The sequence below is a fragment of the Panthera onca genome, chromosome A3 (assembly GCF_046562875.1).
Source record: "Panthera onca isolate mPanOnc1 chromosome A3, mPanOnc1 haplotype 2, whole genome shotgun sequence".
Classification (NCBI taxonomy): domain Eukaryota; kingdom Metazoa; phylum Chordata; class Mammalia; order Carnivora; family Felidae; genus Panthera; species Panthera onca.
Genome location: NC_138341.1, coordinates 49,511,114 through 49,538,976, shown reverse-complemented (window position 1 = coordinate 49,538,976; position 27,863 = coordinate 49,511,114). Strand labels below are relative to the sequence as shown.

General features: G+C 45.5%; 1 protein-coding gene across 2 annotated transcripts; it reads left to right on the top strand.

Moving 5' to 3' along the window:
- The first annotated feature begins 147 nt into the window (after positions 1 to 147).
- SEMA4F (ssemaphorin 4F) lies at positions 148 to 27,863 on the top strand. 2 transcript variants are annotated; one of them, XM_060656695.2, is made up of 14 exons: positions 148 to 441; positions 2,716 to 2,867; positions 3,528 to 3,587; positions 3,821 to 3,919; positions 8,821 to 8,914; positions 19,439 to 19,558; positions 19,654 to 19,805; positions 20,479 to 20,657; positions 20,868 to 21,015; positions 21,141 to 21,363; positions 21,502 to 21,611; positions 21,726 to 21,886; positions 25,227 to 25,285; positions 25,514 to 27,863. In XM_060656695.2, exons 1-14 carry the CDS (start codon positions 297 to 299, stop codon positions 26,122 to 26,124), a joined length of 2,313 nt encoding a protein of 770 aa, XP_060512678.1. In that variant the 5' UTR covers positions 148 to 296; the 3' UTR covers positions 26,125 to 27,863. The 2 variants fall into 2 exon arrangements, with proteins under 2 accessions (XP_060512678.1, XP_060512682.1); XM_060656699.2 differs by lacking the exon at positions 3,821 to 3,919.

The following is a 27,863-nucleotide window of genomic DNA, read 5'->3' as shown; positions in this document are numbered from 1 at the left end:
TCCAGCCCGGTTCCGAAGTAGAACTCCCACCTAGACCTAGGTCTAGCTCCTCCTGTACCTGGGTTGGGCTTCTCCGCTCCTTAGCTCCGCCTCCACCCAATTCCGATTGGCTGGAGGAGGAAATCGGCCCGACCATTAGTCCCTTCTTGAAGAGGCGGAGCTGGGTTGCGTTCTCCTCTGGCCGACGCAGGCCGAACCGGACCGAGGAGATTCGAGTGGGGCCGAGGCCGGTGGCACCGCGGCCCAGAGCGGAGGTGGCAGGGCGCGCCCCACCCAGCGGCCAGGCGGAGCCTAAGATGCTGGCTTTTGCCAGGCGGCCCCGCCCGGGCTCCCAGCCGCCTCCGGCCTCGCCCTTTCCGCTGCTGCTGCTGGCGGTGCTGAGCGGCCCGGTATCCGGCCGCGTTCCCCGCTCGGTTCCCAGGACCTCGCTTCCTATCTCAGGTAAGGCGTGGGTGCCCTCGCCCTCAGCCCTTCGCGCCGCTCCCGGGCCCCGCCTGCAGGTGCAGGCACCCACCTGCCCTTACCTACAGCCCAGGCAGGCGCTCTGGAGCCCCTCCGCGCTGCGCACCGAGTCCCGCGCCGCCCACGCCCCTCCAGGACCTAGGCGGGACCCCCACGCTGTGCGCAGCATCGCTTCCCGGCCTCGCGCTTCGGCTCCCGTGACACGCCCAGGCTGCTCCTGCTGCCCCTTACTGGCAGGACCGCGAGAGAGTTAAGCCCCTCATCGTGCAGAAGCGGGCACTGAGGCCCAGGGAGGGGATGGAGGTTTCCCCGAGGTCGTCCATTTCGGGGAATGGACTCCCTTATTCCCCTCTGCCCAAACATACACCTGTGTCCCTCACGCCAGCTTGATGCCTATTCTGCTTCCAAACTCATTGGTCTTTCGTTCTATTCCAGCCACCCATCCTTCTGATGACCAACTCAGCATCTCCATCTGCCCACTTCTCAAATCTATTCCCTTATCATTTCTACCTCCCTGCAGGCTTTTTGCCTCGCTCGAAGCCCTCATCTCCCTAACCCACTTCCCAGGCCTCTCACAGCTCTTACACCAACTCCCATTGTCTGATACACGATCCGTGGATCCATCGTAACCCTCTTAACTCCTCAGCATTCCGTGCTTTCTCTACCCATTCCCTACATTGAATGTTGGGAAATCATTCAGTGAGTTGATTTAAAGTTCTGTTTAAATGATTTCTAAAGTCTTCAGAAGAAAAAAAAAAAAAAAGGAGGGAGGAGATTTGGTCCTTTGAAAAGATCTGGAAGAAGCCAAGGGATGCCACCAGGCTAAAAATGGTCATTGGAATGATTCACACTTTAAAGGCTCTCTGCTGAGGTGGGCATGGGCATGGCCATGGACCTCGTTTTCTTCTCAGTGGGCACTGAGTGTTAGCACCTAGTGCAGACCCAGTGAAGTTGAGAGGGCAACCTGTTGGCAAAAACTCGCAACTGGGTAATAGTAATTTAGAGTCTAAACTTCGGCCTAGTGACATAGGGTTACTTTGAATCCAGAAGACAAAGTTGTGGTCAGAGCCTGGGGTTGGTTTGTGCTGGAGCAATAGCCACAAAATGGCGTTGAGGTTGATAACCAGAAATTCAGAGAAGTCTAGATAGCAAGGTGAAACAGAGTTGGGGATACGAGTGGAGGTTGGGTGTTCCAGGGCTTATAACCAGCATGAGAGAGTAGGCAGGTCCAGCGCAGATTTGAGTATGGGTGTGGGAGGATGGGGTGGGTGGGGCTCCATACATCAGCACATCCAGGAATGAATGGCTGGTAGCCATTCTGTCAAGTCTTGAGGGTAGCTGAGCAGATGAACCAGGTAGAGCAGAGCTGTATTGGTACAAGGATAGGGGCTCCAGAGTGAGCTAAGAAGATAAATTCCTGCTAACTTATTTGTTATAATCTTTAAATGGAATTTTGAATGATGACACTGAAGTTTAGACTTGGCCCAAATGGAGCACATGCCTAAGGAAGGAAAAAAGGAACCATTTGTGAAACATGCACTATATGTCAGTTGCTTCTACATATGTCATCTCATTTAATTCTGTCAACAAGCCTGATTGGTGGTGTTTACAGATGAGGGAAGTGATGCTCAGGGCAAGTAACTTCCTCAAGATCATACAGCTGGTAAGTGAAAGAGCCACATTTAAACTGGGGCTGATCCTTCTCCACAGCACATTCTCATGCCCACTTTTTCCCTCTTTGGGTGGAAATGGGGTGGGGTTGGGGAGGACAAGAGCAGTGAGAAGACAGGAGATAGTCTTCTAAAGTGTTGGTGAAGAGAGTGAATCATTTCCCTTCCAAGTAAAAACAAGTTGCTAATAAGTAGTTATTATTTTTTTTTTTAAAAAGGAAATTTAGAGAAGAAGGTCCTTGTACTTCCTATAGGTATTTTCAAATTATGTATCATGTTGCTATGGATAGAAATTACAGACTTAGTATTTATGCTGTTATTTTAATAAAGTGTTTTTTTTTTTTATAGAAAAAGCATACTTGGCTGCATTGTATGCTAAATATTCTGGCCTCATCAGTTATCTATCTTTGGGGAAGTTAGATGGTTGGCCTGTCAAAGCCCTGTTTTTACCCTTCATGGCTGCTAAATAAATGATACTTGGAAGAAAACAGAAATTGAGCCCTTTGGCTTTGTCTTTGTGGACCCAACCCTTATGAAGCAATGGCTGATGTCACTCTCCCCTCTCACCCTCTCTTCCTGCCAGAGGCTGACTCCTATCTCACCCGGTTCACCGTCCCTCAGACATACAATTACTCTGTCCTCCTTGTGGATCCTGCTTCCCATACACTTTATGTCGGCACCCGGGACACCATCTTCGCTTTATCCCTGCCCTTCTCAGGGGAGAGACCCCGCAGGGTGAGAAATGAAAGTGGGGAGGACCCCAGACTCCAGAGCATGTGGTTAGATCCACAGTGTTATGAGATGGGGTGTGTGTTCATAATAACTAAATATGGAACAGTGGTGGTGGTGGCAGGGGGGAGTGTCGGTAAAAATGAATATAGGAAGAATATTGGCTTCATTATCTCAGCTAAGGGTGATGGGAGGGGGTCATGGTGACTGGGGACATTATGAGGGAGGTTAATGCTAGAGGAGGCCACAGTAACCAGGTTTCAGGTGACAGTGGGCAGAGGAATCATTAGAATCACATTTCTTTAGGGCAATAGCTTTAAACTTTTTTTTATCATCCCTTAGTAAGAAATATATGGTACATTTTGACCCAGTACAGGAAGTGTGTATTTAAAGAACACATTCTTGAAACAGTATCTACTCTCCTGTATGTGATACATTCTGATATATTCTATGTCATTAAAATTAAAAACAATTGATTTCATTACTCATTAATGGGTGGAGACCTCCATTTTGAAAAATGATGCTCTGACTGAAGGGGCGGGGGCTGGGGGGTGGGTTGTCTCTGAAGTTCTCAAATTGATGGTGGTAGTGGAACTGTTTCACCTACCCTGACTTGGAAAGAGTTTGGGGAGAATCTGGGAGAAACAGTCACTCCTCCTTTCTCAGATTGACTGGATGGTGCCTGAGGCCCACAGACAGAACTGTAGGAAGAAAGGCAAGAAGGAGGTAGGTATGAATCCTGACCCTGTCCCAAGTGTCCCATTGAGACCTAGTTCCAGCCCTGGCTCTGTGTCTGTCCCCTGCAGTGCTCCCATAGCAGTGGGCCCAGGCAGGGGCTCTAACACCATGTCATCCCCTGTCATCTCTGATCCCAGAGCTGTATCTAACTGTCCTGACACTACCCTGCCTTTCCCTGTACCTGCTGCTTCTGATTCTCTCTAATCATCTCTGACCCCCAGGATGAATGCCACAATTTTGTCCAGATTCTCGCCATTGCCAATGCCTCTCACCTCCTCACTTGTGGCACCTTCGCTTTTGACCCGAAGTGCGGGGTTATTGTGAGTGACGGGTGGGAGGATGGGAAAGGTCTCCTGTGAGTGTCCATGACAGGGAGCATGCTTAAAGCAACACTTGTGCATGAAAAGCACTGGGGGTGAGGGATGTCTTTGCAGGGTGGGGGTAGGAGTGGGAGGGCGAGGCAGGTTGTCTGTAGAAGGTGAGGTACACAGAGTGAGAAGAGAGAAGAGGGATGGTGAAGGAAATTAGGAATGCTAGCTAGGCTAGGGAGAGGATAAATTCAGGAGAGACTTCCGAGGCTAGTATCTCGTGTTTCCTTTGTCCTGTGTATGCTTTGTCCCAGCAGCCTAGATCCATTTCTTAATCAGCATAATCCATGCCTGCTTCTTCCTCCCAAGGTGGGTGACTGTCTTCTCCCACTGCTGACTTCATTCTGCGCAGGCTGTGACCCTCTGCTCTCATGGCTTCTGAGGTCACTACCCACTAATGTAGTACTTGCTGGCCCATATTCTGGGTCTTGCCTTCAAAGTGGGCACTTTGTCAGCCATCTCTCCTTCTAGGTCCTGTTCATTGCTGCCGGAGCCCTGGGCATCTTCACCCTCATACTCAGGCAGGCTTGGTACATGTACACCCCTAATCATATCTAGCTAGTCATGGCTTCTAAAGTTACTGGGACTGGTAGCATCTCAGGAAGGTTTTAATGCTTTTGAACCCTCAGCTTTTCCCATCAGTTATCCAACAGTCAGTTACTGGTCCTCTGCCAGTATGCACTTGTGACAACAACCTGGGATGAGTCAGAAACCTCCCCTGTTCTTTGTATTCAGTGGCTTCCCTTTCTGCTCCAAGGAGCAAAAGGAGGGAGTGCAATGACTCTCTCTCCTGACCCTGATCCTTAGCTGTAGATTTTGACTTGATCCTTTTGCAAACCGCAGTACTCCTTGCCACTTGGATCTTATCAGTGTGCATCTCCAAACCCCTCCTTGCTGAAGGCCATCCTCAGGTCTCTTGTTTCCAGTGTTATGACTGTATATGTTTGACTGCCCCGGTCAGTCCCTCTCGGCTGGCCCTGGGGTTAGTTGGGCTTATGTTGAGTCCTTTTCATAATGTGGACGAGAAAGACTCTCCACCCAAGGTGTGCATAGCTTCCTCATCTTGGCAAGGTTTCCAGGTCAGGGTGGTATTGAAAATCTCTATATTCCATCAAGTAATGTTGAGGGTATAGCTTCCCTACAGTTCTTACAAAGCTCAGAAAGTAGTGTGGAGCTGCCATCGCCATATTTGTCTTTTTCCAGGCTGCACACACTTGGGGAACCCAAGGGTGTGAATAGCAGCACCATGGCTTATAGACAATATGATCATTCCAAGTTAATTTCCCAGGGCCTTCTATTCTTCCTCGGCTGTCTGAGGGGACCCTGATGGTTGTTAGATTCTAAGTATCTGGACATAAAATGTTCTGTACGTCCTGTCAGGATTGGTGTCACTTGGGCTCTTATCTACTCCTGAGAAAAATCAGTAACCAGAGTAAAGCCATGGATCTGTGTCCTTCACTCCCATGACTTTTAGCTCCTTCTCTGAACACTCCTATCTAGCAGGCGTATGAAATGAAGGAGCATCCTTTGGTCACGGCTTGTTTGTAGGAGAATGTAGGGCACAGGCCCCCTGCCCCCCAAATCAGCTGTGTTAACACTTCAGGCCATATACTAAGACTGACCTCTAGACTTCCTGAAAGTTCTCTTCTGCCTTTACTGTCTTATCCTGCTACCTGGCACTCCCGTCTGCTTAAGGAAGTTCTTGCCTCAATCCTTAGTGCTAAACCTCTCACATCCCAGACTGATGACTTTGAGACTATGTATAACTATTATGTGAGAGCTTTGACTAGCTGATCCAGACACAACGACTCACTCAGAGTTGATTGCTCAGAGAAATGAAGGTTCTTACAAAGGAAGTTCAAGCACTGGACCTACCAGCTCTAACTAAAAGTGAAGTTCTGCCATTGAGTGACAGTTCATTGGAGGAAAACATATTTTTGAGAGAGAGAGAGAGAGAGAGTGAGCGAGTGAGCATGTGAGTGGGGCAGGGGCAGAGAGAGAGGGAGACAGAGGATCTGAAGCGGGCTCTGCACTGAGAGTGGAGAGCCCAATGTAGGGCTCGAACCCATGAACCATGAGATCATGATCCCAGCTGAAGTCAAATGCTTAACTGACTGAGCCACCCAGGCGCCCCCGGAGGAAAATATTTTAGTTTGCTTTGTTGAGAGAATTCCAGCAGTTAACAGAAAAATGCTAGACTTAAACAACAATAGCAGTGACAAGATTTTGCATTCAGTTGAAGATGTACTCTGTCCCAGGCTGGTGCTGGGTACTTTACATTCAAAAGTGAATTTAGTTCTTATCACCACACTATGATATTTAGGTATTATTTATTTTCATTTTACAAGCAAAGAAATGGAAGTTCCAAAATGTTAGGTACCATGTCTAGTATTATATAAGTGGCAGCGGCAGAGCCAAGATTTAAATCCAGGTGTGTCTGGTTCTGCCCCACCCCCCGGTCCTTCTAGTCCAGTCTGCAGCACAGACGACCTTACCTGGTTTCATTATCTTGTGACATTTGACCTGTTTCGTGTAACAGGGGCCATCTTTTCTTTTGTTTTCCCCCTAGCCACCTGGGGAGGGTCCTTTATATGTCTTATACCCTTCTTGGCCAAAGCCAAAGGATGGATTCCAACCTTACAGCTTGGTGAGAACCTTCCTACCTAGCTGTGTTTCAGCTAGCGAGACTTGCCTCCACCACAACTGATGATGCAGTGAGGAATCTCAACACTCAGACAGAGACTGTGGTCGAGTGGTCTTGCCCCCTTCAGACCCTAATGGAATGACACTTTGATAAGACAGTAAACATAACCTATCTGGTTAATAGGAGTCTCACTTGCTGAAAGATTATAAACCTAGATAACACAATGATGCCATCTGGGGAAACTGTAAGAGGAATTGTTTCATACTTCAGTAAAACATACTGGGTTTTAAAGGGGCTGATAGACCATCTCTGTGAGGAAGTCCAGCAGTCAAGTGCCAACACAAACTAGAGATTGGAAGGTATCACACTTTCAGAGAATTTGGGCAATAATTTGCATAGAAAATCTAGCTGGAAATGTAAGAATGAGTGAGGTCATTGAAATATGTATGACAAGGACTAAGGATTGATCTTTATGATACATGGTTAGGGGCTAGAAAGGAAAATAGAAACTACCAAAGGAGATAGAGAAACAATTAGATAGGAGGAGGATGGTAGAATTCCAAGAGAATCAAGACAATATTTGAAGGAGGGAGTGAGTCAAAAATATCAAATACAGCCTAAAGATTAGGAGGGTGAGCATTGAGAAAAGGAGTCCTTGATGAAATGTAAGGGAGTAGTTTTAGGCAGAGGGATGAGAAAACACAATTTGTTTTCTAGGAATAACAAGTGACCCAGGTTTGGTTAGAAGAAAGTATTCATTTTGAGAAGTATTAGAAAGTAAGTAATTTTGACTAAAGTGTTTGTACTCTAGGCAATGGTGGGCCATTTTGTCACTCCCTTGCTCAAAAACTTATCAGGGTAGTGACTGATACTGTAGGAATATTGATCTGTGGGGGGTATGTAGAGTAAATTGGGGGCAAGGCTAGGCAGTGTGGAGAGGAGTTGGTTACTGCTGTAGTTTAGGTGAGAGGTCACAGATGGGCCACAGCAGCATGTACTAACCTTTGTCCAAAGTGCCCAGACATCTTGGTAATCTCTCACTGTCATCCATCATTTTCTCAGGCTAGGCTGCTCCCACTGCCTCACATGTGAGATGCTTGTGCCCCTGTGGGGGCAGAAGACTTTCTCATTCCAGAAGACTTTCTTGACCCAGTGTTCCCTTTTTTTGAGACCTCAGATCACATCTAATTTTAACAGGCCTTCTTCAAGGCTCTCAGTAAAGTAAAACATTGCTTGCCAACCATAGCAAATAGATGAGCAGTCAGAATGGGTCAGTAGTATACTTACACTTAGGGGATATAGATCTACGTTCCCACTCCAACTGCCATCAGTGTAGTTAGGCTCCAGCAATACCATATGCCCTCCCTAGTGAACTAGAGGTATTGTGTCTGGCTTTTCTATGCCATAACTTTGATTCCTAAGCAGCCACAGTTAACTTCTCTGCCAGTCTTAGGTTGACATCATCCCTGGTTGACATTTTTAGATGTTATCTTGAAGCGCTCTCAGTGCTGGATGCTCAGCTGAGGTAACTTCCAGCTGGCCCTGGTGGAACTCTTACATCTCTCGCCCCTGTCCAGGTCAGTCCTGCTGTAGTCCCTGGATGAAGAAGGCAGTTACTTGCCAAATCCTCAAATTCTTACCTGAGTTTCAGGTCTTTACTGACTTTACAGATTCCCTTCCCCCCTTCTATGTTTCCTTGACTCTGGTCTTGTCTTTCATTCTTGGGTAGGAGTAGGGGGAGTATGGCCCTTCTCTCTAAGCCCCTGCTTCCGGTGGTATTATATCAGCCTGAACTATTCTTTACCCTTCCTAAGAGCTCTAGCCCTCAGGAGACTTGCTTTCTTCCCTTTGTCCCCCTTGTCCAGTCACATATTCTCCAGCCAGTTGCAAACCCTAGCATTTCAGAGGAAAGATCTGCCCCCTCAGCCTCTTAGCATCTTTTAAGGCTGTCTGTGGTATTCTTTCATCAGGACATGTGGGTGTTGGAGCTAGGGGAATGGAGGGAAGAGGAGCAAATGGATGAAAAGAGGGATGGCAGAGATGGGAAATGACGGGGTGGGTGGGGGAATCAGGAATAGACTGGGAGTATGGGGATGGTAGCGGATGGGGATGAATGGAAATTGAACTGTTCTTTCATCTGACCATCTTTGTAAGTCTCATCATGAACCTCCCCATGACCCTAAACCAATTGCCCCCTTCTGGTCTGTAGGATGTGTCCAGTTTCCAGCAGGTTGAAAGACTTGAGAGTGGCCGAGGGAAATGTCCTTTTGAGCCAGCTCAGCGGTCAGCAGCTGTAATGGCTGGTGAGTGGGGAGAGCCCAGAATCTGTGGCTCCTTGCTGTAATTGCCTCCTTCCCCACCCCTGCTGTTGGAATTTCTGTGTCCTTTCTTTCCTTTTCTTGCAATGTCTATTATTCCCGTGTCTCTTTCTAGCCTTTCCTGTTTTTCCCACGGTGCCTGTGTCCTCCTGCTTTTCCCCAGATTATTATTCCCCTGGGTTTTCTCTAGAGAATATGTCCTCTACACCTCTAGTATGAGTGTTTGCTCTGTTAACCTCTTTTTCTTTTCTCATGGTGTTTTACCTCTTGTTTCTAAGAGGAATCTACTACAATGCATATTGTAATAAATTTGGAAAAAGTATAAAGAAGAACATAAGAAATCTTGTAGAGCAGCACTGTTCAAAAGAACTTTGTGGAACAATAGAAATGTTCTATGTCTGTGCTGTTTAAAACGATAGCTGCTAGCTACATGTGGCTCTTGAGTCCTTGAACAATGTGACTAGTTTGGCGGAACGAAGGAATCTTAAATTTTATTTAATTTTAGTTTAAACAGAAATACCACATGTGTCTAGTGTCCAGCATCTTGGCACAATTCTAGAATATCAGAAAACCACTGCTAATATTATGGGGTATTTCTTTCTAGCTTTTTAAATGTGTGTGTGCACACGCATGTGCACTCATGCACATATATTTTGCTGGCCAGTCCTTTGTTGCTCAGAGGAACCAGTCATCAGTAATGACTGTTAATTCCTGATGTTACTTCTTTTGACCGAGCTCTATACAGTTGTTCAAGTGTGGAATGGTTCCATCACAGTTTATGCCCAAATGTTTTCTGGAGAATGACTGCCTGATCCTTAGGCAGCCACAAAGTGAATTGTTTGTGTGCCACGTAGCCTGTATTTTAGGTCAGATCACCCCATGTACACCCTTCAAATTTAGTGAGAATCTGGCCATATTCTCACAATAGTACAAAACGATAAGGTTAATAAAAATTTTATGAGGGGCGCCTGGGTGGCGCAGTCGGTTAAGCGTCCGACTTCAGCCAGGTCACGATCTCGCGGTCCGTGAGTTCGAGCCCCGCGTCAGGCTCTGGGCTGATGGCTCGGAGCCTGGAGCCTGTTTCCGATTCTGTGTCTCCCTCTCTCTCTGCCCCTCCCCCGTTCATGCTCTGTCTCTCTCTGTCCCAAAAATAAATAAAAAAAGTTGAAAAAAAAAATTAAAAAAAAAATTTATGAGCATGTGTGTATTATAAAACTTTTTAAAAATATTATTTATATTGAGAGAGAGAGAGAGAGAGCAAGCATGAGCATGTGTGCAAAGGAGGGGCAGAGAGAAAGAATCCCAAGCAAGCTTCGTGCTGTCAGCACACAGCCAGACACGGGGCTTGAACCCACACACCGTGAGATCATGACCTGAGCTGAAATCAAGAGTTGGATGCTTAACTGACTGAGCCATTTTAGGTGCCCCTATTGTAAAACTTTTAAATGTCATGCTACATGGATTTAATTTTGAATTTTGTCATGTAATTTTATATCATAGTCATATCTATACAATTTAAAATTTTTTATGAAGAAATTTAATAATATGATACTACTTATTCTTTGAGCATACCACAATTTAATTAAGCAATCCTAAATCACTTATGTAAGTTTAATTTCCAAGTTTATTTAGTTTACCTCAAAGTTTTTGCTATTACCCATAAAACTATAATGAACATACTTGTGCATAGATTTTTATCCTCATGTTAGATTATCTTGAGACTCCTGGGAATGGATTACTATATCAAAGGGTGTGAACATTTTATGGCTCATTATTTGTTGCTAATTGAGTTTTTAGAAAGAGTATACCAATTTACACCCTAAATCAGCAGGAATGAGAGTGTTTGTTTTTTCTCACATAATTTCTCTAGAATCATATTGTCATTTTGAAAATCTTTGCTAATTGAGGCTAAAAATGGCACCTTGTTTTAATTTGTATTTCTTTGAATATTAATGAGGTTAAACATTTTTCATGTTTTAGTACTTATTTTTATTTCTTCTTTGGTAAATCCTCTGCTTGTATTCTTGGGCTAATTATTAGATAGAATATATTTTCAAATCTATATTTTTTCTCTTGTGATTACATTTTTAAGTTAAATCTTTTCCCAGTTAGCAGATAAATTTTTTCTTCTTACAGGTTTCTCCCCTAAACATTTAACTCTTTGATCTATTTGGAACTTACTTTTTAAAAAAAAATTTTTTTTTAAACGTTTATTTATTTTTGAGACAGAGAGAGACAGAGCATGAACAGGGGAGGGGCAGAGAGAGAGGGAGACACAGAATCTGAAACAGGCTCCAGGCTCTGAGCTGTCAGCACAGAGCCCGACGCGGGGCTCGAACTCATGGACCGTGAGATCGTGACCTGAGCCGAAGTCAGATGCTTAACCGACAAAGCCACCCAGGCGCCCCTATTTAGAACTTACTTTGATGAATGGCATGAGATGGAGATCTAAATTAATTTTTCCCATTTAGTTGATCAGTTGACTCAGCATCATTCATTATACTGCTTTTTTTCCTCTTCACTGACTTACTTTTGCTGTGAACTTTATTGTAAAATTAATTTTTACCTATTGTTTTGGATTCCATTTTATGAAAGACAAAAATTGGGATACAAGCTCTAACAGTGACATTTTTTTTCTTATGTATGACTTTATAGGAAAAGTCTTAAAAAGCTAGCTATACAGATGAAATCACTCTTAGACAGTTAATGACTTCCCTTTTCTGAAAAGTAATAAAATAACAAAAGTGTTTGAAAACGAACATCAGGTATAAACCTACTGCATACAAGATTTGTCATTTTTGTCTTTTATCTGCAATTGAAATTGACAAGATCTTGTTAATAGTTATACATGTTTGCATAAAACAGTTTACTCAATAGTTTTCCTGACTTTTTATCAAGCATCTTTGGCAAAACTCTGAGCCAGTCATTGGCTTATTAAGAAAGATTCATCAGTTTTAGAAATGATGAATATCTCTTGATTCTACATAATTTTTTATCATCAAGATGAATTCTCAATTACAACAATCTAAGGCAATCGATTAACATACTTTCTTTGTTGCAAGCAGGAATCTTTATATCTAACCTTCTGCATGTAATTTCTCTGTGTTCTAGTCAGCAAGTGAATTCACATTAGCATGTGGTTTGACAACACAAATTTCATAAATAAGATCATTGTATGACAAAGAACATTTTCTAAAAGGAAAAACATTTTTAAAGAGGGTTTCAAGTCTTTTTTTTTTTTTTTTTCCAGGTAATGAAATTCAGGTTGCTTTCAGCTGATAATTGATGATTGGAAATAGTTTTAACAGTTTAGAATGGCTAGCTTTCCCATGCCTCTTTCTGTCTTAGATCCAAATCACAGTCAATCCCAACATTATACACTGTCCTCTGAAGTTTTTGCTTTATAGGGCTATAATTTAAGTTTCTTTAAATTTGACTTAAGTGCCAATATTTGGTTCGAGTTTTCAATGTTGATCTGTTAAGCCCTGCTGTCCTTTTGTTTTGAAAATAGCGGTCTAGAAAATAGTGGCAACATTACATAAGAACTAGAACCAAATTCGCAGTTAGGGTCTATGAAAATGTCCTTAAGGATAATGGAGGTATTTTGACATAAAAAGAAGAGCTTTTAGTAATGAAAATATTAGAATATAATAGCAGGAGTATCTCTTGTTTTAAATTATAAGAATTACAGTGTGCATTATAGATAATTGAGAAAATACAGAAATATATAGAGAAGGAAGTGAAAAGTTCATTGTAATTCAATCATCACTAGGTAGCCACTATTATTTGTATTTTCTTCGGCTGTGTCTGTGTGTATATTTGTAACATATTGGAATTATTATGCATATTTCACTTAGTATTGTATACTGAACATTTTGTCATAGTATTAATTACCCAAAACATGAGTTTTGGTGATTACGTACTCCTCTCTCACTTGAATGTAGCCCAATCTATTCCCATGTAATTATACATTCAAAATTTAAAATAAATTATTGCTTTTATAAATAATGCAGTGGAAGAAATCTTTTCACATAAATGTTTATGTAAATCCTTTACATGAATCTAATTAATTGCATATGAGTCAATCTAGAAAGTAGAATTGCTGGGCCAAAGGGTGTAAAGGCTTTTGTGATACTTGGTAGATTTGGCCAAATTGCTCTCCAGTTAGTCCCGCCAGCACTGACAAGAGGACCTCTTCCATTACACCCTTGTCAATCCCAAGTAATATAGTTTATTTATTTATTTTTATTTTTTAACTTTTTAAAATGTTTTTATTTTTGAGAGAGAGAGAAAGAGCGAGCACGAGTTGGGGAGGGGCAGAGAGAGAGGAAGACCCAGAATCCAAAGCAGGCTCCAGGCTCTGAACTGTCAGCACAGAGCCTGACGTGGAGTTCGATCTCGCAAACTATGAGATGAGCTGAGCTGAAGTCGGAGGCTTAACCGACTGAGTCCCCCAGGCACCCCCCAAGTAATATAGTTAATAAACATACAGTGACCTCTTCCAGAGCCCAATTTTATATGTTTTTGCTTGCATTGCCATTAGTGAGGTTGAACAACTTTTCATGTGTTTATTGGTACTTGTATTTGTTTAGGAAAAAGTCTCAAATCTTGTTCTTCAAATGTGACATTTATTTGTATTGCGCTTAGATCAAATTAACAAAATTATCTCCGTATTTCTATTTGCACTATTCCAGTTTGGAAAAATGCAAATAGTTTGACAGTAATGTTCACATTAGCCTAAGAACACTGGCATTTCCTTCTGTCTCCTTTGGGGGTCTTTGTCTTCCTCTCATCCTTTCAGTGTTGTGGTTCCTTGGACCCCCAGTCAAGGTCCTATTCTCTTCTTATTCACTGCAGTTGTGATCTCAACCAGCTGCGTGGATTCTGCTTCCACTGCATTCTGATGCCCCCCCCCCCCCAGACATTATCTGGAGCTACAGACCATATATCCAATTGCCTTCCAGACATCTCCACATACATGTCCCACAGAAATCTGAAAATCAGCATGTCCCAAACTGAGCTCATCATCCTCACTCATCTCCCCCAAACCTGCTCCACCACTAGTGTCCTCTCCTCTGAGTGCATAGTGCCATTGCCTCCTCTCCCCCACCCCTGCCCCAAGTACCCAAGCTGGAGACAGCAGTCAGTTATCCTCGGTTCTCCCTGTCACATCCTATAATAAATAGGGTTTTTATCAAGAAGAGCAGAAGGAGGGAGGTTTTGTTCTTTCTCTTTCAGAATCTGCCCTGTGTTTTATCTCTGTTTAATCTCATTGCATCTTGCAATTACTGCATCTGCCAAGAAGCTTTGCAAATGTTTCAGATGCACTGCATGCTGCCAGCATTTTAGGGTCAAGCTTCCTTCTTAAATTTCAGTGTGATTGTCCCAAGACTAGCATGCACACACAGAAACAAGACACTTAGAAATCCTAGGTAACCAACAGAGGAAAAGGTAGAATAAACACTGCATCTCCAACTATCTAATTATGTCCTCATTATAGACTGTTATTTAAAAAAGAAGTGTCTAGCTGGCCTAATCCTTAGATAAGGGAATAGAGAATATTAGGATAGGAATTATCTGTCTTGCAAATTTCTGACCATGAGAAGAAAAGGGAGTGGAGGAAGGCCAGAGCATGTTTAAAATCCTTTTTTTAAAAAGCTAATGAATGATTATTCCTATTGTAAATCTTCTTTAGAAGTGGCCATTTTTTTTATATTAAATGTAATTTATTGTCAAATTGGTTTCCATACAACACCCAGTGCTCATCCCAACAGGTGCCCTCCTCAATGTCCATCACCCACTTTCCCCTTTCCCCTTTCCCCAACCCCCATCAACCCTCAGTCTGTTCTCAGTATTTAAGAGTCTCTTATGGTTTGCCTCCCTCCCTCTCTTTAACTCCCCCCACCTTCCCCTCCCCTGTGATTCTCTGTTAAGTTTCTCAGGATCCACATATGAGTGAAAACATATGGTATCTGTCTTTCTCTGCCTGACTTATTTTACTTAGCATAATACCCTCCAGTTCCATCCACGTTGCTACACATGGCCATATTTCATTCTTTCTCATTGCCAAGTAGTAGTCCATTGTGTATATAAACCACATCTTTATCGATTTGTCAGTTGATGGACATTTAGGCTCTTTCCATAATTTGGCTATTGTTGAAAGTGCTGCTGTAAACATTGGGGTACAAGTGTAGAAGTGGCCATTTTGATACCAGAGTGAAAATTTGAACCCCCAGGGTGTAGTGAGACACTCACTGCCATGGTGGCATTCTAGGCTGTCGGTGTTTGGTTGCTAGTACACCTGGGAGGCCGATGTCACAGGCTTTATGCTTGGGTACGTAGAGATCTATTTCCACATGAATGTGATTTTTCTTTGGTTGTGATTCTTTTTTTTTTTTTTTTTTTTTTTTTTTTAATAATGTTTATTTATTTTTGAGAGAGATGGAGACAGAATGCGAGTGGGTTAGGGGCAGAGAGAGAGGGAGACACAGAATCCGAAGCAGGCTCCAGGCTCTGAGCTGTCAGCACAGAGCCCGACACGGGGCTCGAACCCACGAGCTGTGAGATCATGACCTGAGCTGAAGTCAGACGCTCAACCGACTGAGCCACCCAGGCGCCCCTGGTTGTGATTCTTTACTTTTTGTGGCTTTCAATCCTTTTCTCCCCCAGTATTTCTAAAATTAAAATATCTTAATTTTTTGAGTTATAAAAGATGGTAACTACAAAAAATATTTAGTGAGTACAAAAAAGTAGAAAGGAGAAAATAAAAATCATTGTAATTCTATTGATCAGAAATAAATATCATTAACACTGTAGAGTTATGGCTCCTTCCAATCTTTCCTATATCTACAGGCATATATACATATATGTATATTTTTAAATAGGGTTATATGATACCTGGTGTTTTTTTCCTAACCAACTTGCTCACTGAATTTAGCACTATGGGAACCACTCTCTTTTGCACATCATCTGTTGCCAATAACAAATGTGTGTTTTAATGTTTACTGAATTGATTCATTCAGTACTAACTTGCCACAATTGCACTTACAGGGATATTTTATTATAGGAGCAATCTAAAAGAATATTTGAAATTGAGACTATCCTGGAGAATCGAGGGCATGTGGTGATCCTGTGTCCTCCTGTGGACCGTGATGGCCGCTGTTCCTTCTCCTCAGGGTGTGTGTGCGTGTGTGCGTGTGTGCGTGCGTGTGCGTGTGTGTGTGTAAGACTGTGTTTCAAGCCCCTTGATATTCCTGGAACACCTGGAACCCTACTACTTCCTCCCAAAGTGTCTGACCCCTCCTGCTGTCTCTTAGTGTCAGTGACCTTCTGCTCTTTCTCTTTGAGTGAGTGTGCTCTTCTGCAATTCTAGGCTCCGAGTTTCTGAATGCCCCCATTAATCTCTTAGAAACTTTGGGGACCTTTTACCTCCATCCACTGCTGGGTCCCTGGAAATCATTTATGACTGTTGCTCCCCATCCCCCCCAACCCCCACACCAAATCATGCTCCTAAATATTCGTAACTGTCTCTTCCACACATCTCCCTCAATTCTCAGGGCATCCATGACACAGCTTCTGCCAGGGTTTTAAGTTTTATAGTGTTTTGTGTACAATGCTTGTAGGGAGATTTTTCATTGTAGCTCTGGCTTCTGTATCAACTTTCCCCCCCACCTTGGAAGTACAGAAGATTGGCTCGTTTGCTCCTCCATGTATTGCCAGATTATGTCTCTAACCTGGTTTTCTCCTTCCTGAAATGCTCTGGGAGGGAATGGGGTGCCATTTTGTGGTCCACATAAGGAACCACAACTCAACATGCACTGAATGCCGGCCATGTGCCAGGCCTATGTGTGGCTCTATGTTTGTGTTGCATTTAACCCTTAGTGCCGCTGAGTGGAGGGCCTTATTATCTCCATGCTGTATTTGCGGTACCTGAAGCTAATTTGCCCAAGATCATACTACTTGTAAGTATTTAGGGTCCAAAGTCAAGCCTTCTGAGCTCCAACATGTTGGGACTTTTTCCACTGCCCTCAGAGGGTTTCCAACTCTTTTTGCTTTGTATAAAGTATTTTTGAAAATAGGGTTATTTTTCCAGTGCCTGAGACATGCAACTTTGCTCAAGCATCTGTGACCCTAGGATGATTGTGCTTTCCCCAGAGTGGCCCTACTCACTACTGCTTCCTTCAAGGTGCATGAGCCCTCATAGCTCTTGCTGGGCTTTCCATGCACTGGCTTCTAAAACACCAGCCTCTCTTGCTTCTCTAGACTCTCTCTGACTTGATTTTCCTAGTTGTCTTCATGTAGCTTCTCCCCTTAAATGGTGGTATCCCCAGGGATCTCTTCTCACTTTCTCTTTCTCCCTGGCTGTCATATTCATGGCATGGCTTCAGCCCAATTCCCAAGTTGCCTACTGGCCCTGTTGTGTAGGCCCTTCTGTTTGATTGCCTTCCAGGATCTCTGACCAGATGTCCTGAGGAGACTGCAACCTTAGCACGTTCTACATCTGAAGTTGCTTCCTCCCCAACTACCTCCTTTACGGGCCTTCTCCTATCATTACTTGCCTTTGCTCATGGTATCACCCTGTGCTGTCATTCATCGTATAAGCTGGAGACCTTAAAGACATTGTTTTGTTCCATTCTTTCACATCTCATATTCAACTGATTTTCAAATCTTGTTAATGGATTCTGCCGCAGAAATATCTCCCCAGTCAACCCTTTTATTCCCCCTCTGCTGCTACCTTAGTTCCGCCCCTTCAGTCTTGCTTGGATTGTGTGAATGGCCTTTTAACTACCACTGTCTTCTTAACACCCTGGACTGATTATGTCACTCTCTTCCTCAAGAAAACCTGCAGCTGTACTCTTCCCTGTAGGATAAAGTCCACATTGCCAGGCATGGCAGAGCAGATTCTTATAATTGGGTGCACATCTTTTCACCTGCAGCTTATCTCTGCTCACTAGTCTCATAGCCCCCTGGGCCCTGCCAGAGCTGCAGCCACGGGGAGTGCCCATATCCCTGAACATGGCTCCTCTTGTCGCCACCTGCCTGTCTTCCTCCCTGAAGTCTTTCCACCTGGCAGATTGCTCATTCCTCAGCCCCAGCTCAGATGTCACCTCTTGGATGCTGTTCCCCCCGTTAGATGTGTCTGGGTTCTCCTCCGTGTTCCCCTCCACATCTGTTAGTCCATGCCTCCTGGAATCTGATCACATGTTTGTCTTCTAGACTCAAACGGGAGCTCTTGGGGGCAGCAATGTGCTTAACACCTGGCACAGTGGCTTCTGTGCAGTAGGTGGTGAAGGAAAATGCCACTCTGTCCTGTCCAGAGCTCCTGTGATACTTGAAACTCCTCCAAGGGGTCATGACCTTCTTTTACCCCTGGAGCAATTTTCTCCTAGTCTGTCTGAGCCTTGTCTGTGTTACAGGGTGACTATGGTTGTCTCACATTCCGCCCACAGGGCTGCACCTCCCCTTCCTTCAGAGTGTGTGATTTCTCTCCTCTCCAGTCCTCACCATCTGTAGGGCGCCTCTGCCCCGGCACTGTACCAGGAGGGACGAGCTGATTCCTCATTGCTTCCTCTGGCTGGCCATGCAGTATTCATTAATCCCCCAGGCTGCTGTTTCCCGAAGTGAGGTTTCTCAAAGTGAAGTTACACATTAGGGTAACTCCTACTGCTTGTTTGAAACTAGTTCTTGGGCCATCCCCTAACACTACTAAGTGAGAATTTCTGGGCACAGGGCCCAGGAATCTGTGTTTCGATCAATTCCCCAAGTGATGCTGGTATACCCTAAAGCTGTGACTTATTCCAGAGCAATGTCCACCCCCAATCAGAAAGAAGACTAGTTCCGTCAGACATTTACCAGAGTGGGAGAGCGGAAGTAAGACTGGGCATACTGCAAAGCAAACCCCCTTCCTGGAGAGTCATAGTATAATTAGTACATTATGGGATAGAAGCATACCGAAAACACTGACAACAGCAAACAAACCAACAGACAAAAAAGCCCAATTTGCACAAAGGCAGCCTTTATTTTTCCTTCCTGCACATTAACGTTCCGACAAGTTTCCCTTAACGCATGTTGCCTTTACTGCCCCAGAGCATTTTATGTCTATGTGGATTTTTTTTTTTTAATTTTTTTTAACGTTTATTTATTTTTGAGACAGAGAGAGACAGAGCATGAACCGGGGAGGAGCAGAGAGAGAGGGAGACACAGAATCGGAAGCAGGCTCCAGGCTCTGGGCCATCAGCCCAGAGCCCGACATGGGGCTTGAACTCACGGACCGTGAGATCGTGACCTGAGCTGAAGTCGGACGCTCAACCGACTGAGCCACCCAGGCGCCCCTGTCTATGTGGATTTTAAGTGAGATGTTGCCTGTCAGGTGCTTAGCAGTGCCTGCCATATCACGGGCGCTCAGCTCCTAGGGTTCCTGCCCCCTGCTTTATCCTCTGTGCTGCCTACAACCCCTTTTGCTTCCCTCAGTCATCTCTGACAGCTCATCTCCTCCCTGTCGCCCTGCAGGGGGGGTCCTGTATGCTGCCACTGTGAAAAACTACTTGGGGACGGAGCCGATTATCTCCCGGGCTGTGGGCCGCGCTGAGGACTGGATTCGGACAGAGACCTTGCCATCCTGGCTTAATGGTGAGGAGAGGGGGCAGGGTGCATGGGGGACAGAGCTGGCTGAGGCCGGGTGGCCCCAGGCTGTGTCTGGTATCTGAAGCCACTGGTCTCCCCAGCCCCAGCCTTTGTTGCAGCCGTGGCCTTGAGCCCAGCCGACTGGGGAGATGAAGACGGAGATGATGAGATCTACTTCTTCTTTACGGAGACTTCCCGAGCATTTGACTCGTATGAGCGCATTAAGGTCCCACGGGTGGCCCGTGTGTGTGCGGTAAGACCACTGTACTGACTGTCTGTCATCTTCTGTTCTGTCTGTCCTCTTGTCTTTTCCTTTCTGGGCCCCTGTTTTTGCATCTCTCCTCTGTCTCCTTTTTTTCCTCTGCCTTGACTCCTTTTCTGGGAGTTGGGGGGTATGGGGAAGGGCTCTGGCTTTTCACCCCCATAATTACCATTGTGACACACTGTCCCCAGGAGGTGGACTAGTGGAGAGGTAAAGGCAGGAACTGCAAATAGAGAGTCCTGGGTTCAAGTGCTAGGTCCACCAGTTCCTGCCTCTGTGACTCTAGGCAGGTTCATTAGCATCTTTGAACCTCCTTTGTAAGGTAGAGTATTAATGACCTCTAGCTATAAGGGTTGTTTTGAGGACAAAATGAGGTAACTTATGTAAAGCATGTAGGACAGTATTTCAAAAGTGCACAATGAACTTAGTCACCATCATTGTTGTTGTGACCTTTTTCACCCTGTATCTCATTATCCCATGCAGTGCTATGTATCGTCATCCTTGCATTTCTGTGCATCTGTCTTCCCATCTGTCTGTGTCTGCCCTGAAGACAGGGGAAACCTATATTGGTGTCCACAATGTTGGCCTTCTAAGGCCACACACAATGTGGCCTTCCCACAATGTTGGCCTTCTAAGAAGAACTTCCCATGTGCTTGTCACCCAGGGGGACCTTGGGGGCCGGAAGACCCTCCAGCACAGATGGACAACATTTCTGAAGGCTGACCTGCTATGTCCAGGGCCTGAGCATGGCCGGGCCTCCAGTGTCCTGCAGGACATGGCCATTCTTCGACCTGAGCATGGATCGGGGACTCTCATCTTTTATGGCATCTTTTCCTCCCAGTGGTGAGGAGGTCCTGGTGTGGAGGAGAGCTACAGGGTGGGAGAGACATGGGGATGGGTAGGCTCTCCCTGGAGCCCTGTTCCTTCTGCCCTGGAGCAGGATGCATGGCTCCCTGGGTCATGGTCCCTGCATTTCTCCTGGGTCATCTCCTGGGATGAGTTGCTGATTCCTAGTTCCCTCTAGACATGTGGCTCCAACCTGTGCTCTTACAGGGAGGGGGCTGCCATCTCTGCTGTCTGTGCGTTTCTACCACAAGACATTCGGACAGTGCTGAATGGTCCCTTCAGAGAGTTGAAACATGACTGCAACAGGGGACTGCCTGTCATGGACAATGACGTACCCCAGCCCAGACCTGGAGAGGTGAGGGGGCTGAGGCATCTCTTCCCTTCACACCTGAATTGCTGCATGAGAGAAAGGGCCCAAGTAAGCATCACGGAGACTTCCTGGCCCCTGGGAAACTGTCACCCATCCTGTGTTTCCTCTAGTGCATCGCCAACAACATGAAACTCCAGCAGTTTGGCTCATCACTTTCCCTGCCTGACCGTGTGCTCACCTTCATCCGGGACCACCCACTCATGGACAGGCCGGTGTTTCCCGCCGATGGTCATCCCCTGCTCGTCACTACAGATACAGCCTATCTCAGAATTGTGGCCCACAGGGTGACCAGCCTCTCAGGGAAAGAGTACGATGTGCTCTACCTGGGGACAGGTACATTTCATAGTCAAGTGAGTTGCCCATCCAGTGCACACATGCCCCTGTCACAGAGAGGGTCCCATACATATAGGTGTCAGAGTCCCAGGCACAGGTATAGCTGTCATTGTGTCTTGCCCCTTGCCTGCTTCCTAGAGGATGGACACCTCCACCGAGCAGTGCAGATTGGAGCCCAGCTCAGCGTCCTGGAGGATCTGGCCTTATTCCCTGAGCCACAGCCAATTGAGAGCATGAAATTGTATCAAGTGAGTTGTAGATTTTGGGGAGTTTGCTGGGGGGACATCTGAGCCCAGATCCAGTTGGTTGCCCTGAAGTCTGAGAGATCCAGCATGTTCTTCTCCCTCACTGCTTTTCTGTAGAACTGGCTCCTGGTGGGCTCCCATACTGAGGTGACACAAGTGAACACAACCAACTGTGGCCGTCTCCAGAGCTGCTCAGAGTGCATCCTGGCCCAAGACCCTGTGTGTGCCTGGAGCTTCCGGCTGGATGCGTGTGTGGCCCATGCTGGGGAGCATGGAGGGTGAGTGTCACTGCACTGGTCTCCTGTCTGCTGTTTCAGGGTACTGGCCCATCCACATGTTTATGTCTGTTTCTCATCTGTTAATGCTGCCCTACGTGTGTGTGTGTGTGTGTGTGTGTGTGTGTGTGTGTGTATTCTGTTTGTGTCACTTGTGTGTCCATCTGTCAGTCCCATACTGATTCATGTGTCTGTCCATCTGATGCTGCCTCATCAATGTCCTTGCCTCTTACGCTGACCTTGATCAACCTCCAGGTTGCCACACACTTCTCAGTTTTCATTTTACGAGAGCTCTCAGAAGTGTTTTCACAGTTGACTCCTCCTTCTTTCCTTCCTCGTGCCTTCTATGACTCTGCATTCTCCTGGGCTTCCTCCCTCTCCTACCAGTCTGTGTCCCTTACTGATTCCTTTTCTATCCCACTTCTGAATGTTGATATTTCTCAGGGTTCAGTCCTTCTCTTTACACTTCTGCACACTCTCTAGGTGATTTCATTCCCATTATCTTCAACACCAACTGCTGGCACTGAGTGCCAGTGACAACTACAGATGAGCCTTTAGTTGAGCTACAGAATCCCCTATCTAACCACCTACTTGATCTTCCTTTTGGATGCTTCACAAGCAACTCAAGCTTAGCAAGTTTTAGCATGCACTGTTGTTTCTTCTTTCCTTCACATGCTTCTCCCATGGTTTTCCTCATCTTGAGAATGGGATCTCCATCCTTCCAATTTCTCCAGCCAGACTTGCCTGCACTGTATTATAGTTTGCACTCTAGCTCCACCTGTGATTTCCTCAGTTCACAGCCACTTCTCTCCATCTCTGCCACTATCACCCTAGTCCAAGCCATCATCACTTCTTGACTGGGTTATTCTAATAACCCCTTAATTGGTCTCCTTTTGACCATTGGGGGATCCTACCATCTATTTTCCCCTTAGCAGATAGTTTAAAATCATATGTCACATTGAAGCAAATCCCTGGCATCATATTCATAAAATATTTCAATATGTGTCTCTACCAGATAAGGACTCTCTTAGAAACATTTTATTATTGGGAATTTCAAACATTCAAAAACAGAATAACATAATGAATTCCCATCATCTGTTGCTCAGCTGCAACAACTATCAACTCTTTGGCCAATCTTGCTTCATCAATACCCTCACTCACTCCCAGTTATTTTACAGCAAATCTCAAACATCATGTCACTTTATCCATATATCTTGCAGAGTACGTCTTTAACACAGAAGGAATTAAAAAAAATAAGCGTATTATCATTATAGTACCATAAACTTAATGTCATGAAACATCCCATCAATGTTCCAATTTCCTCAAGTGGGTAGACTTAAAAATAGTTGCTTAAGTTAGGATTCAAATAATGTCCATCAATTGCAATTAATTGAGGTGTTTCTTTTCTTTTTTAAAAAAATTTATTTATTTATTTTTGAGAGAGAGAACGCACATGTGGCAGGGGCAGAGAGAGAGAGAGAGGGAGACAGAGAATCCCAAGCAGGATCCATGCTGTCAGCACAGAGCCCGACTTGGGGCTGGATCCCATGAACCATGAGATCATGACCTAGGCCAAAATCAAGAGTTGGGCACTTAACTGACTGAGTCACCCAGGCGCCCTGATTGATGTGTTTCATAAGACTTTAATTTTTTTTTAATGTTTATTTATACTTTTAGAGACAGACACAGCACGAGTGGGGGAGGGGGAGAGAGAGAGGGAGACACAGAATCCAAAACAGGCTCCAGGCTCTGTGTTGTCAGCACAGAGCCTGACGGGGAGCTTGAACTCACAAACCCTGAGATCATGACCTGAGCTGAAGTCGGAGGCTTAACTGACTGAGCCACCCAGGTGCCCCAAGACTTTCAATTTTTAAGTAAGATTCCCTTTAATGAAGCATTTTTAATTGATTGCTTAGAAAGTATTTTTTCAAAACTGACTTTGAGATTTCCTATGTTGAAGCCCAGTTAATCTGCAGTATATTTGTACATATTGCTGAACTGTAAGGTTACCAGTATTTTAGAATTAAAAGTACTTGTTTTGGGGATCTGTTTTTCATTAAGAACTTTGATCTGGTAGTTTCTCTTGGTAGAACTCTTAAATGTCTAAGACAAGGCCAGTGCTTCATTGTTTTAATATCCATTAAAATAAGAACTTCATTGTTCTTGGGTATACTGTGTACTTGAGCCTCAGGGTCCTCTTAAGATATAAATGTGTGTGGGGAGTGTGGGGTATGTGTATATGCTAATATATTTCTTGGTAATACAAGAAATTACCAAGTTGGTGCCTGTATGCACTCTATGCTCCAAACCTCAATTCCTACAAGCAAGAAAGACTATGAAGTTCCTGTAGCTATAGCCCACATATGGCCTTCCCATGTTCCCCACTCTCAGCCAGACCAAGTGACCTTGGTTTTACCCAGAAGGCTGTAATGTATTCATACCAGTCTTGGAGCTCATTTCAGATGCCTTAATTCATGTTGAAGGAGTTCACACTCAAATGGAGCCTATCTTTGGTTGAGGCTTTTGGTTGATCTCCACTGACAGCTTGATAGAGGTCCCCCCTTGGGGAGTGGTGAGGTTTTCGGAGTGAGCAGTCTATCCTGCTGTCCCTCTGTCAGACACAGTCCACCCACATCCTGGAAGTGCCAGGATTGTGTTGTTTGAAATATATCCATTAGAGGCTAATAGATATCAACAGTTGTTGGAGACAGAATGGTCCTACTTAGAGATGAACAGCTTTTATGAAACAAAAAGTCACATCACCAGCCCTCACAGAATTTTTAATGTTTATTTTTGAGAGGTGGGGGAGGGGCAGAGAGAGAGGGAGACACAGAATCCTAAGCGGACTCCAGGCTCTGAGTTGCCAGCAAGGAGCCCAATGTGGGCCTTGAACTCACAAGCCATGACCCTCACAGAATTTTGATTAACTTGTATAGAAAAGAAGTTTTCTCTCTAACAGAAAAAAAGTTAACTGTAGTTTTTATGGACTTCTTTTCCCCAGAGAAATCTTGTGGTTGTGGATACCCAGATAACATTTCTTAGAAGGTTCCCATGTGTTTTTTAAAAGCACCCTCCAAACACTTTTCCAGCACACCTAGTGCAAATTTAATTCCCTGTGGTCTTCTGGAAATATCTGTAGAATTGGATATGGCAAGTGTCATGAGGAGTAAAAGGGGTATCGGGGGAAATTTTATTGATGAAGAGGATGTTGACTGATACTTTCAGGAGTGATTTATGAGATGGTGGGAACTGTAATCTCATTATGTTACTGAATGTTCGGTGGTACTGAGGAAGGTAGAAGGGGGTGTTGACACGGATTTACCAAGTATTCTCTTCTATACAGGTTGGTCCAAGACATAGAGTCAGCGGATGTCTCATCTTTGTGTCCCAAAGAGCCCGGAGGTCTGTATGGTTTAGGGAAATGTGGGTGGAGTGGGTGAAAACGGGCTAGAATGTTGTCCATTTTGGATCCGCTTTAAAAATTGGAAGATTGGGCAGCCGGTGACCCATGGCCCTACTTTTTATCTTTGTCCCCACGACCCCTTATATCTGATATCATGCCACATTTCTCTGCATTACATCCCAGCCGGTAGCATCACCACCTTTTGTGCCTTTGCTGTCTCTCTGCAGAACGCCCAGTAGTGTTTGAAGTTCCTGTGGCTACAGCTGCGCATGTGGTCTTGCCATGTTCCCCAAGTTCAGCATGGGCGTCCTGTGTGTGGCACCGGCCCAGTGGAGTGACTGCACTTACCCCCCGGCGGGATGGGCTGGAGGTGGTGGTAACCCCAGGAGCCATGGGTGCTTATGCCTGTGAATGTCAGGAGGGTGGGGCTGCCCGTGTGGTGGCTGCTTACAGCTTGGTATGGGGCAGCCAGCGGGGCCCCTCAAGTCAGGCCCACACAGTAGGGGCGGGACTGGCTGGCTTTGCCCTGGGGGTTCTTGCAGCATCCCTGACTCTCCTTCTGATTGGTCGGCGTCAGCAGCGACGGCGACAGAGGGAACTTCTGGCCAGAGACAAGGTGGGCTTGGACCTAGGGGCCCCACCATCTGGGACCACAAGCTACAGCCAGGACCCTCCCTCTCCTTCTCCTGAAGATGAGCGGCTGCCCCTGGCCCTGGCCAAGAGGAGCAGTGGCTTTGGTGGCTTCCCTCCCCCCTTCCTGCTTGATCCTTGCCCGAGCCCAGCCCACATTCGGCTCACCGGGGCTCCTCTAGCCACATGTGATGAAACATCCATCTAGGGCAAATGACCGCTAGTGCATTGGTAGCCCCTGGAGGGGAATGACCATTAAGATGCTGGGGGTAGTGGGCCTGGAAGACGGTCATGGCCTCTGGGTTCTCTTTTGGTCTTTGTGTAATCACTTAGACTTCGTGTCTGCCTACTCTGGGCCTGGCTGGGCTCTGGCCCAAGCCTGTGCTTGATTTCCTGATTGCCATGCGAGATCAGAGCTGCCCTCTCCAGCAAATCAGGACTTTTCCCATGCCTGCCCTCTGAACCGCTGCGACCCCTTCAGCCTTGGCCCCCCATCTTGGGCCCATTAGTTTGGGGATGGGGAACAGAACATAGCTATGACTTTGCCTTCTGGTGGGCCCTGGCCAGAAGGAAGGCCCCTAGAGGTGGTGTGGGGCTAGTGTGCATTGATCTTTTTGTTCATTCTCTTTAGTTTATTGGATTCTCTGTGGGGAGTGCATGATCCCCATGTCGCAACATGAAATCTCTGCCCTGAGATGTCCCCCAACCCAGTTTTCCTTCTTCTGTAAAAGAGTGTGTGTGTATACACAGGTGTTCATTGGAGGCCTGGCCACATGTGCATGAATGACTGGGCCAATGCTCAGGTGTACTCATGAGGGGTCAGGAGGGGAAGGTGGGAATGGAGGCATTGCCTGCAGAACTTCAGACCCTGCAGGCAGTGAAGGAATGGCTTTCCTTTCTAAAAGGAAACAAGCCACCACCCCATCCCCATCACCTCCTACAACCCTTCTCTTGAGTAGAGAAAAACTCCCCAAGTGACCTTTTGGGTGGGAAGGACAGCGGTACATGTGACCCCATCTTTCTCTTTGTTTTTGCCTCCTGGCTGCCACCACTGCCATGCACAGCTGTTCTTTCTCTGGCTGGAGTACAGGCTGGACCGCCTTCTTTGGCTCCCATTTAAAAAACTTCACAACATTCTAAGTGTAAGGGACAACAAAAGGGGAATAGTCATAGGAAGTAGAAGTTGCAAAAAAATAGGTTTGTATCCGTGACTTTACTCAGGTTGACACCCTCGCCCTAAATCAGAAGTTCTCCACCTGGGGTCCGTGGACTCCCTGAAATCATATGCAAAATGTTGTCTGTACCTGTGAGTCTGTGTTTTTATGGGGGTGGGGGGTTATGGCTTTCATCAGATTCTCAAGGCCTTAACAAAGTTAAAGGACCACGCCTCGAGGTCGCCACACATTGGCCAAGCTGAGGGGTGCCACACAGCAGCAGCTCTTCCTGCCCCACCATCCCTTCCCCGTGGCCCGCCCTGGACTTGCAGCTGCTGGATGCCCTCTTGTTTCTCCCATCCCTGGAAACTGGGCTCTGTGTGTATTTGAAGATACTGTCAACTCCTACCAAACATAAAGACCTCTTCCTGCTTCACAGCTCCCAGATGCTCTAGGCTTCTCCTGCTCAGTCCTGGTCTTGGCCTGTGTATGTGCCTCGTTCATCCCTGGTGGGGGACCCCCTTGAGCTCCAGTGAATGATTCAGCCCTTCTCAGTTGAAGTTTCAACTCTACTTACCTTGGCAGCAGCCTGTGAACTACTCAAAAGAGTCCCCTTGGGTTTGGGATTATCAGTGGCTTTGCCACTAATAAGTGTATGATTTTCAGCAAGTAATCTAATATAGGAACATTGGTTTACTCATCTGTAAAGTGGGGATAATAATACCTACCTCAGGGTTGCTGCAAGGATTAAATGGGGAAACATGTAAACAATAAAGCGCTATCTATTCCAGTA

Bases quoted from the DNA above. Each gene is read 5' to 3' on its own strand.
- SEMA4F (XM_060656695.2), top strand. From the start codon at position 297: ATGCTGGCTTTTGCCAGGCGGCCCCGCCCGGGCTCCCAGCCGCCTCCG. The intron at 2,868-3,527 runs GTGAGAAATGAA...CTCCTTTCTCAG, and splicing joins CAGGGGAGAGACCCCGCAGG to ATTGACTGGATGGTGCCTGA. The intron at 8,915-19,438 runs GTGAGTGGGGAG...GTCGCCCTGCAG, and splicing joins GTCAGCAGCTGTAATGGCTG to GGGGGGTCCTGTATGCTGCC.